This window comes from Chinchilla lanigera, unplaced genomic scaffold, assembly GCF_000276665.1.
Source record: "Chinchilla lanigera isolate Chin_1 unplaced genomic scaffold, ChiLan1.0 scaffold00067, whole genome shotgun sequence".
NCBI lineage: Eukaryota > Metazoa > Chordata > Mammalia > Rodentia > Chinchillidae > Chinchilla > Chinchilla lanigera.
Window position 1 is genome coordinate 2676258 of NW_004955468.1, and position 9714 is coordinate 2685971.

Consider the following 9714-nt stretch of genomic DNA (forward strand, 5'->3'; position numbering starts at 1 on the left):
TAAAAAAAAATAAAAATCATAATGTGTGGCCTTGAGACTTGGCTCAGTGGTAGAGCATTTCCCTGGCGAGAACAATGCCCTGGGGCCCAGCCCCAGCACCACACACACACACACACACACACACACACACACACAAATCATGATGTGGTCTGACGTTGTCCCAGCCCTCCCTCTCCATCCCAGCTCCTCCTTTAGGGGGTCACAAGATCCTCTGAGATCCTTTCCCAGAGTAAGGCACGCCCCAACTGGACATTCATATATGATTCACAGGTTCCGCCTGAGGCCTGCCCCTTGCTTCCATAGGGCCTACCCTGCTCCCTGTGTGTGAATCCTGAAGTCTAATTTATTGTCTGCAACCAGCTTTTCAGATTTGCCTGACTTGTGGATAAAAAGTTTCTTTGCAAAGTATTAGACATCTTGATTTTGGCTTGGTGAGATCCAGAAGACTGAGGGGGTGTCCAAGCTATTGAGAGTGGGGAAACTTTAGGGTGAGGTGTTACCCCGATTTATTCAGCCCTTCAGTATTTGTTGAGCACCTTTATGTGCCACATGCTAGGGCCACAGCAACAGAGATTACAGCCTAGTTGGGGGGAGACAGATTTGGAGCAAATTAACAAAATCATTTTGGGGAAGCCACCATGAAGGAAATAAAGCAGGCTAATATGATAGTGATCAGAAGGGGCAATATAGAGGGGGAAAAGTGAGAAATGCCCTGTGAAAATGTTACAGGGCTTGAAGGGGGACGAGATTAAAGATGTAAGGAACCCATATTCTAGGAAAACAATAGCCTGTGCAAAGGCCCTGAGGCTAGAGCACAATTGAGGCCCTTGAGGCAGAGGGGAAAGGGGAACACAGAATGTACTTCACTAAAATCCAGAGCTCTTCACCCTTCATCCTGTGAGGATGAAGAAGTTTGCAGGCCATTAGAAGAAGGCTGGGTTTTATTTTAAGTTTATTTATTGGGCCCCTTTCACTGATCATCTCCATCCCTTTAGGAGCTCCAAGGTACCAGGTCAGATGTCTACAGCGACCTCAACACACAGCGGCAGCCGTATTACAAATGAGTCCAAATTACATCTGTCAACAACCTGATGCCTGGATCCATCCATTTCTGATGCCCACAAAGCCCATCATTTATACTCCTACCGGGATGCAGATCCAGAGTGCCCTCCCTGAGCTACCAGACCTCTCCTCCGTATTGTCCCCAAATAAACAATGGAGCACAGAAGCAAAACACTGTTATGTCTGATCCCTGGGCTGAGGAACTGGGGCTATGCGGGGTCCCGAGGGATCTTTGGTCTAGAAACAGCTAAACGGGAGGAAGGCTTTGAGAACCCTGAAGTTCTCTGAATTAGAATAAAACTAGAGAATTTTAATTGCTTTATTTCAATCCAGAAGGGAGGACCGTGTGCATGTGCACGTGCGTGCGTCTTTCTATGCTGCCACTCAGAGTTCAGGATGAAAAGGTCAGAAGTCAAGGGTCGAAGGTGCAGAGGTCAGCCCCTGTGGGGCATGTTGATGTACACGCTGCTGTCTTCTGGGGCTGTGGCGGTGAAAATCGTGAAGCCTGACCACCCACCACGCTCCCCACTTCTTCACCTTCCCGGGGACCCCCTGCCTCCGGGGTTTCCTCAGGGGTTCCCCGGAGCACCTCCCCCAGGGTTTCCCCAGCAGCTCCTCTAGGGCTTCCCTGGGAGCCCCCTCCACGGGACACCCTCCCGAGGGACACCACCCTCCCTGCAGGCCACACCCAGTCTCTGCCGTCACCGTCGGGGGGGGAGGGGCTGCGGCGGAGGCTGGGACGCGCACAAGTGGAGACCACGCCCACGACCAGCAGCGACCTGACCGCAGCTGCAGCCACGAGACCGGCCGGGAGTTGCTGGGAGAGTGGCCCACATCCGGAGCAGGAACCTGGAGGGTGGGGCCCAGGCAGAAAGATGGCTGAGAGGGCTCTGGGTCTCCAGCTGCTCTTTTGGGCATAGGGAGAAGAGGCAGACCCCCGGGACCGAAGTGGATCCCAAACGCTGGGGCTATGCTTGGAGAATAAAATGAGAGGTTGAGATCCAGGGGGGCTGAGGTGTCCCAAGGCCCGAGGGGCGGTGCCTTGGGCACATGGGCTACTGCCAGAGAAAGACAGCGGTCACTGAGTCCATGGGGTTCTGTTTGGTAATGAATAGGGCAAGGCGGGCCCTGCAAAGAGTTGCAGATCTTCGCGGGGCTCGAATTTGGAGACTGGACAGTCACTGGGACTGCGGAGGAACCTGAGGCCCTCTCCTTTCGGGGTGGAAGTGGTACCTGGGTGCCAAAGGCAGGGAATGATCTCTCACCTGGGGGCATCTGAGATGCAACCACTGTGGAAAGGGAAAGCGGACAAGGGGTAACAGTCCTGAAAGCAGGGAAGGGGATATCCTGAGAAATAAGATCTCTGGACAGGTGAATGAGAGAGGTGGGCCAAATGGAAAGGGGAGCTCCCAGGGACACAGACAGGGACAGAAAGTGGGAAGCAGAGGGTAATCCCAGCACTCAGGGAGGCTGAGCCAGGGGGATCCAAGTTTGAGCCTAGTCTGGGCAATTTAGTGATCTAGTGAGACTTTGTCTCAAATAAGTTTATTTTTAAAAAGGGCCGGAAATGCAGCTCAGTGCAAAGGCCCTGGGTTTGATGTGCAATACTCCCTGACTCCCCAAAAGGAAAGAAAGTGGGAAGTAGAAGCAGTGACCCAGGCAGATTAATAGGACATGAGGGGAGATTGGAGGCTCCAGAATGTCCCACCCACATATCCTCCACCAAGGGCCTTGGCCCTAAGATCCAGTGGATCTCCAGGAAGGGAAGAGACAGAGCAAAGGGTACTCGCCGCACCTATGCCTTCAGATGTCACCCTTCCTGCCACCCCCAGTAACTGCTGACCACCTGAGAGCAGGAACAGGAGGAGGATTCCCTGCCAGGGCCAGAGTGGGCTGGGAACCAAGGGCCCCGGCTCAGGACTGTGGTCCAGAGAAGTCCCAAGGAAAAGCGGGGGAGCACAGAGGTGGCAATAGCGGATGACACCCTGCAAGGCCACCTGTTTCCTGTGCATGTGTTTGAGGGTGGGCCGTGTCCCTGTGACTGCCTTTGGGAGCAATTGGGGAAGGGTCAGAGCGCTCCAGGGGCTGCTGTGGTTGTCCAGGTAGGTGTGAGAGGTGTGGCAGGTGGACAGGGTGTGGTCAAAATAGTTTGGAGGTAGAGCCAAGGACATTTGCTGATGAAGCGGATGTGGGTGTAGGAGAGGGATCCAGTGTGACCTGGCTTCCGGAGGGAGCAGGGGAAAAGATGGAGCAGACTGACAGAGGATGAGGGAAGCTGGTGTGAAGGGAAGTGCTGAGGACTGGGCACTCAGAGCTGAAAATGCCTGACACAGCTCCCTGTGGAGCTGCTGAAAGCCTACAGCACTCAATCTCTCTCAGTCTCTTTCCTCTCTCTCTCTCTCTCCCTCTCTGTCTCTGTCTGTCTGTCTGTCTGTCTGTCTCTCTCTCTCTCTCTCTCTCTCTCTGTCACACACACACACACACACACACACACACACTGAGTTACATGCCCGGCTCCATTTATTTATTTATTTGAGACACAGTCTCCCCAAGTTGATAAATTGCCTAGACTGGGCTGGAGCATATGACTCTCCAGCACCAGCCTTCCAGAGTGCTGGTATTATGCCTCAGCTCTTTTATCTGTTCAGGGGATAAATCTGGTCTAGAAATGAAAATTCGAGGGTGGATGGTTTAAGGATGGTATCTAAAACTCTTGAGATTTGCCTGGCATGGTGGCACACTCCTATAATCCCAGCACTCAAGAGGCTGCCTCCTGCCTCAGCCTCAGTTCGAGGTCAGCCTGCATTACATAGTGAGACCCAGTCTTAAAACAAAAACAAAAAATAATAAAATAAAATAAAACCCTGAGACTGGATGAGATCACTGAGGAAGTTTGTACAGAGAACCTCTCCTCCTTTTCCACACGCGCACATGTAGGGTGAAAGAATGGAGGAATCAGCCAGAGAAACTGGGGAAGAGTATGCAGGGAGGGAGGAGACCCAGGAAGGCACAGCCTTGAAAGCAAGGGTGAAGTTTGGACACCGAGGGGGAACCGAGCGCCACCTTCCATAGGAATGTCAGTCAGCTTGAGGGCTGGGAATTCCCGCTGGCAGGTTTTGTTCACAGGTTTCTACCATAGCAGCCAGCAAAGCGCCTGCCCTATGGTAACTTTTTCTTTTTCTTTTTTTCTTTTAATTTTGAGATAGTCTGGCTAAGTCCCCAAGGTGACTACTGGGCTTCAACTTGCAGTCCTCTTGCCTCAGCCTCCCAGAGCACCGACTGAGATTACAGGCATGTGCCACCACCTACGAACGGTAACGAAATATTTTAAACGATGATGAATACATGAAACCTGACTGCGGAGGCAATGTGGGAGAGAACCCCCGACTCCTCTCCCAGGACTCAGTAATACTGTTCTGCCTGCCCTCAGCCTAGGGTCCAGGAGTCAAAGCCTCTAACATCTGCTTGGACAGAGACTCAAGAGTCCAGGCTCCCAGTATTCCCCTAGTCCCAGAGTCGGGTGCCCTCGGCTCCTTCATATCAGGCACCGGGACTCCCCAGCTCCTCCTTTGCGGGGGAGAGGGTGCTCGGGAGTCGAATCCTCCAAGTCAGCCCCGCCCATTCAGAAAATGAATTTGCCAGAGCGTGACGCGGGGACTCCCAGGCCTGTGGGCGGGGCCCCGCCCGAGACTGGGCGGTGCGAGAACCCCAATTTAAAACCTCGCGGGAGACCGGACCCAAGATCCGGGACGCGGCGGCGGTTCCGCGGGGAAACAGCTAGGCTGGCGCAGCGCAGAGGCCGAGGCCCTGGGGGCCCGCAATCCGCGCCACGGAATCCCCGAGGTAACGGATGGGGGTTAAGAGTGAGGCAAGCCGGGCGCAGGGGCTTGGGAGGCTGAAGCAGGAGGGTCGCAAATTTGAGCCCAGCCTGGTCAATGGGGCTATTTAGCGAGACTGTGTCTCAAACTATAAAAGGTCTGCAGAGGTGGCTCAGTGCAAAGTCCTGGGTTCTATCCCTAACATAAATAGAGAGGCTGGGGTTGGAGTTTTGAGGGGACAGAACTGGAGCACCAGATCCTGGGCGCTGTGTGAGTGCCGGTTGTCTGCAGGTGGATCGGGACAGAGGAGCGGTGGGAACCTGGACTCCCGAGTCCTGGGGTCGTCGGGGACGGTGGATCCCGAATCCTGGGCCTGAGGGTGTACAGCCTGGTGCGGGCGGACCCCTGGGTCCAGCGGGAGGGGGAGTCCGGGCCTCCTTCCCCCTGGAGGAGGGGCTGGACTGGGGCGTGGGGGCGTGGTTGTTCAACTTCGACCGTGCGTCTCGAGGGATTAGGGCGGGTGCCTGACCGCTTGGGTCCACGCCGGCCGCGACCCTGCCCCAACCCCGGGATTTCCCCGAGCGCCAAGCCTCCAGGCCCCCACGCTGAGCAGGAATTCCCCGAGCGCGGAATCCCCGCGAGCGCCACGCTCGGCCACGCACCAGCCTGGCGAAGGACACCTGCCGCGCGGCGGCTGGGGGCGGGGAAGGCCGCGGGGGGCGGGGGGGCGGTGGAAGATTCCCTTGCGTAGCGCCGTGACGTCAGCGCGTCGCGTCCTGCGGTTTCCGAGTCGACTTCCGCTGCTTAACCCGTGCTCCGCCGGAACCCGGCCTGCCACGCTGAGCGCGGCGGGTGTGGGCTCCCTGAGTTGGGGAGAAGCGAATGCTGGGCTCTGGGAGCGCTTCGTCTGCGAGGTGCGCTCTGGACCGCTGAGTCTGCAGAGCTCCCGGGGAGCGGGGTAGGAGGTCTAGACCTCCGGATCCCCGAAGAGTTAGGGGGCTGTGCGCTGGCGGCTCTTCGGGGAGAGGCTTGGGGAGCTCGGACTCCTGCTTTCCTCGGGAGAGAGTAGCAAGCGGCCAACTTTTAGAGCAGAGAGCTACTGGGGACCTGGGTGTGCGTCTCTGAGGCAGCGATGTCGGCGCCCCACAGCCGTCCCAGACCTCAGGATTGAGTGAACAAGGGGTGGGATATTTTTACGGAAGTGGAGGGGGTTGCTGCTGAGCGTTGCCCTCCTCCCGCTTCCTCAGTTTCCACGACGCTGGTGGAAAGTTGGGTCGGAGAGTGCGGAGCAAAGGGAAGGAAACAGCGGAGGCGGGCGACGCGCTCGAAATCTGTTGGCTTTGGAGTTCTCAGGCGGCGTCAGCGTGCCAGTTTTTCCGCGCGGGAGGGCGCCCACATCCACGCCGTGCGCTGGGGTGACTTAAGGACCCCGGATGACTCTGTGTTTCCTCCTCCCCAGTGAGCCGGAATGAGCGAAGCCACTGCCAAACGCAGACCGTGAAGAAGCTCCTGGAAGAACAGAGGCGTCGCCAGCAGCAGCCAGAGGCCGCAGGGGCACCGGTGAGGCCCGGGGTCCCTGTAGCTCATGCAGACCATGTGATGTGCGGCAGGAATGCGCTGGCTTGCTGGCCCTAAGGGCTGACACGAGTTTGTAGTCCTCACTCTGATACCCTAGGAGTCGGGACCGCATGCTGAGAATCTGCCAGATACAGAAATTCACCCTGGTTCTTTTTTGCTTCTGTCTATAGGCCCAGTTCTCTCCTCCCCCGGCCCAGTCCCTGACCCCATCTGTGAGTGAGGCGGAGGCTGGTAAGTCTGGAACTCACCTGCTTCCCTCAGCTCCCCACCAGCTTCCCCCAGGCTCTCAGGCATCCCAAATCCTAGGACTTTGGGGGACCTAGGGGACCAGGCCCTCATTCTTCCTGGGAGTCAGTAAAATCGGATCTGTTTTCTCTGGAGCCCAGTAGTCTGTGTGCAGAGTCCTTCAGGAGCGCAGGCCCCTGGCTTCCCAGTAGTCTAGATTTCTGTGCCCGTGGTGTACCACGATTTTAGGCGCCACGCCTTCGGTGTCCCAGAAGTCCTAACTTTCAGGGCTTTAGGAGGCACGGTGCTGTGGCTGTAACTCCCCCGCGCCTAGTAACCAGGCCCGCCCTGCCCCTCCTCTCACACACAGGCCATACCCACTTCTCAGCACTGCAGGAGACTCAGGGTTCTGGACTTGGCAGCTTGGCCCCCTCCACGAGCTTTCCAGACTGGGACCCCAACACGCATGCTGCCTATACAGACAGCCCCTGCTCTTACTCTGCTTCCGCTGCTGAAAGTTTCCTGACTTCTGATTTCTACCCACCCTCCGACTCAGGAAGGCCAGGCCCATTTCCCCCGGGGATGGAGGTGAGATACCCAGTAGGGAGAAGGAGCTGAAGACCCCTAAAAGTTCTCAGTTGCCCTCATGCAGCATTCTAAGATGTCAAGGGCTGGGGTGAGACCCCATTCCCCAGATGGGCAAAGCCAAGGCCCAAAGGTTGAAGATCACTTGCTGCAGGGGCTGTGTGGTAGTGTGGGAAGGGAGTTCTCAGCTGACTGTCTCCCCTACCCGTACCCTTCAGGATCCCCTGGATACTCGCCTCTACGCAGAACCTTCCCTGCAACAGGCAGGATCCTGGAGAGTTTCTGGGCTCACCCCAGCACCCCCACAGTTGCCTCCATGCTCAGGACCATCTCTGGATACAGCCCGAGCTCACATGCTGGCTTTGGGGCCCCAACAGCTGCTGGCCCAGGATGAGGAGGGAGACACGTAAGTATATGGGGAAGGAGGGGGGCATCTGCAACCTCCTGGCCCAGCAGGGGCTGTTCTCACTACTGCTCCCACCTGTCCTCAGCCTCCTGCACCTGTTGGCGGCTCGAGGACTGCGCTGGGCAGCTTATGCTGCAGCCGAGGTGCTCCAGATGTACAGACATCTGGACATTCGTGAACATAAGGGCAAGGTGAGAATTGGGGGCCTGGAGTTCTGGATCCTGGAGACGAGGGCAATGGGGTCCTGAATTCCTGAGTCCGAGGGTGGAGGGGGCTGGGAGCCTGGATTCCTGGTTTTCAGAGGGCAAGCTCCTAGGAGTCAAGACTGACTTTTCTTGTGACCTGCAGACCCCTCTTCTGGTGGCTGCTGCCGCCAATCAGCCGCTGATTGTGGAGGATCTGTTGAACCTGGGCGCAGAGCCTAATGCCACTGACCATCAGGGACGTTCTGTCTTGCACGTGGCTGCCACCTACGGGCTCCCAGGAGTCCTTTCGGTATGGCCAGCTAACAGGAGTGTCTGGGGTGGATTGGTTGCTCAGATCCTAGCTTCCAGGCTAGGAGTCCTGGGAGACCTTTCCACAGCACTCTTCCTCCTCTTCCTCTCAGGCTGTTTTTAAGGCAGGCGTTCAGGTCAACCTGGAAGCCAGAGACTTTGAAGGTGAGCTAGTGTGAGCAGGGCTGTTTGTGACAGGCGGGGCTGGACGGGGAGAGTACCCTTACTGTTGTGCATCCCTTACGGTTACCATTCTGCAGGCCTCACCCCCCTCCACACAGCCATCCTGGCTCTCAATGCTGCTATGCACCCACCTAGCCTCTGTCCCCGGATGCTGAGCGCCCAAGCCCGAGACAGACTGGCCTGTGTCCAGATGTTGTTGCACATGGGTGCAGATCATACCAGCCAGGTGAGCCGGGCTGTGGGTGGCTAGCCTGTGGTGGGGTATGTGGGACAGAGCCACCTGAGTGTCCAGGGCACTAACCAAATGCTGATTTTGTCTCTTTCTGGCTGTGTGACTTTGAGCATCTTATGTTACTTCTCTGTGCCCTAGTTGTCAACTTGCGAGTAGTATTACTGATCTTAAATTTGTCAGCCATGAACTATTTAACCAAGTTCTGCTTGTAATAGATTAATTTGGATCCTCACAAATACCCTTTACTCTTCCCCCTTTTACTGACAAGGAAACAGGCACAGGAAATCAGAAATCTTAGAGCTTGTATGTCAGAGAGGGGAGTAGAATCCAGGTCCTAATTCTGTTATCCTCCTTTCCTGTGATAATAGCATCTTCACAGGCTGACTGAGAATTAAATATCACTTAGTTAAAAATACCTTTTTTTTAGTTCCAAGAATTCTGAATACAAGCCCTGCTTGGTGGCACATTTCTATAATCCCAGCACTCTGGGAGGCCGAGACAGGAGGATTGCAAGTTTGAGCCCAGCCTAGACAATTTAGCAAGACCTATCTCATAGTTAAAAATAAGTCTTGAGATACAGCTTAGTGTGAAGACCCCGGGTTCAATTCCCAGTACTGGGGGGAAAAAAAGAATCTTGAACACAAAGTATAAAAGACGAACTCCAGGTACCCAGCATCTGTAACCAGCAGCTCATGGCCAACCCTGCCCTGTCCATTCTCTCTTTCCTATGTCATTTATTTTTCTGTTTTGGCAGTGCTAAGACTGAACTTAGGCCCTTGCTGTATCATCCTGTGTTATTTTTAAGCAAATCCAAATCTAAGCATATAACTATATAATTATCTCCGTATGTATTTGTGTCCTTTTTTCCTTGGTGCTACGGATTGAATCCAGAGTACATGCTCTACCGCTGAGCTGCTTGTGTCTTTAAAAGATAACTCTTTTACCCTCAATACCATCATCCCACTTTTAAAACACTGGTGATCTCATAATCGCCAATATACTAGCTAGGTTCAAATTTATTTTTGGCTGTAAAGTGATTCTTTTTTTTTTTTCCTTAAAAAAAAAAATAGGATGTGGCCAGGCGTGGTGGTGCACGCCTATAATCCCAGCACTTGGGAGGCTGAGGCAGGA

The 9714-nt window shown here is 55.1% G+C and overlaps 2 protein-coding genes across 4 annotated transcripts in view; both read left to right on the top strand.

Moving 5' to 3' along the window:
- The window catches only part of Tyrobp (TYRO protein tyrosine kinase binding protein), a 3977-nt gene extending 2601 nt beyond the window's left edge, over window positions 1-1376 (top strand). The window contains exon 5 of one of the 2 annotated variants that reach the window (XM_013522542.1): window positions 996-1376. In XM_013522542.1, coding sequence (XP_013377996.1) covers window positions 996-1249 — 254 coding nt within the window. In that variant the 3' untranslated portion in view covers window positions 1250-1376. The remainder of the gene's footprint in view (window positions 1-995) is intronic. The other variant, XM_005399941.2, reaches the window with a different exon arrangement.
- A 3300-nt stretch (window positions 1377-4676) lies between these two features.
- Window positions 4677-9714, top strand: part of Nfkbid (nuclear factor of kappa light polypeptide gene enhancer in B-cells inhibitor, delta) — a 7864-nt gene continuing 2826 nt past the window's right edge. The window contains exons 1-9 of one of the 2 annotated variants that reach the window (XM_005399942.2): window positions 4677-4905; window positions 6340-6440; window positions 6629-6689; window positions 7054-7271; window positions 7487-7674; window positions 7760-7865; window positions 8023-8169; window positions 8282-8333; window positions 8429-8577. In XM_005399942.2, coding sequence (XP_005399999.2) covers window positions 4692-4905; window positions 6340-6440; window positions 6629-6689; window positions 7054-7271; window positions 7487-7674; window positions 7760-7865; window positions 8023-8169; window positions 8282-8333; window positions 8429-8577 — 1236 coding nt within the window. In that variant the 5' untranslated portion in view covers window positions 4677-4691. The remainder of the gene's footprint in view (window positions 4906-6339; window positions 6441-6628; window positions 6690-7053; window positions 7272-7486; window positions 7675-7759; window positions 7866-8022; window positions 8170-8281; window positions 8334-8428; window positions 8578-9714) is intronic. The other variant, XM_013522539.1, reaches the window with a different exon arrangement.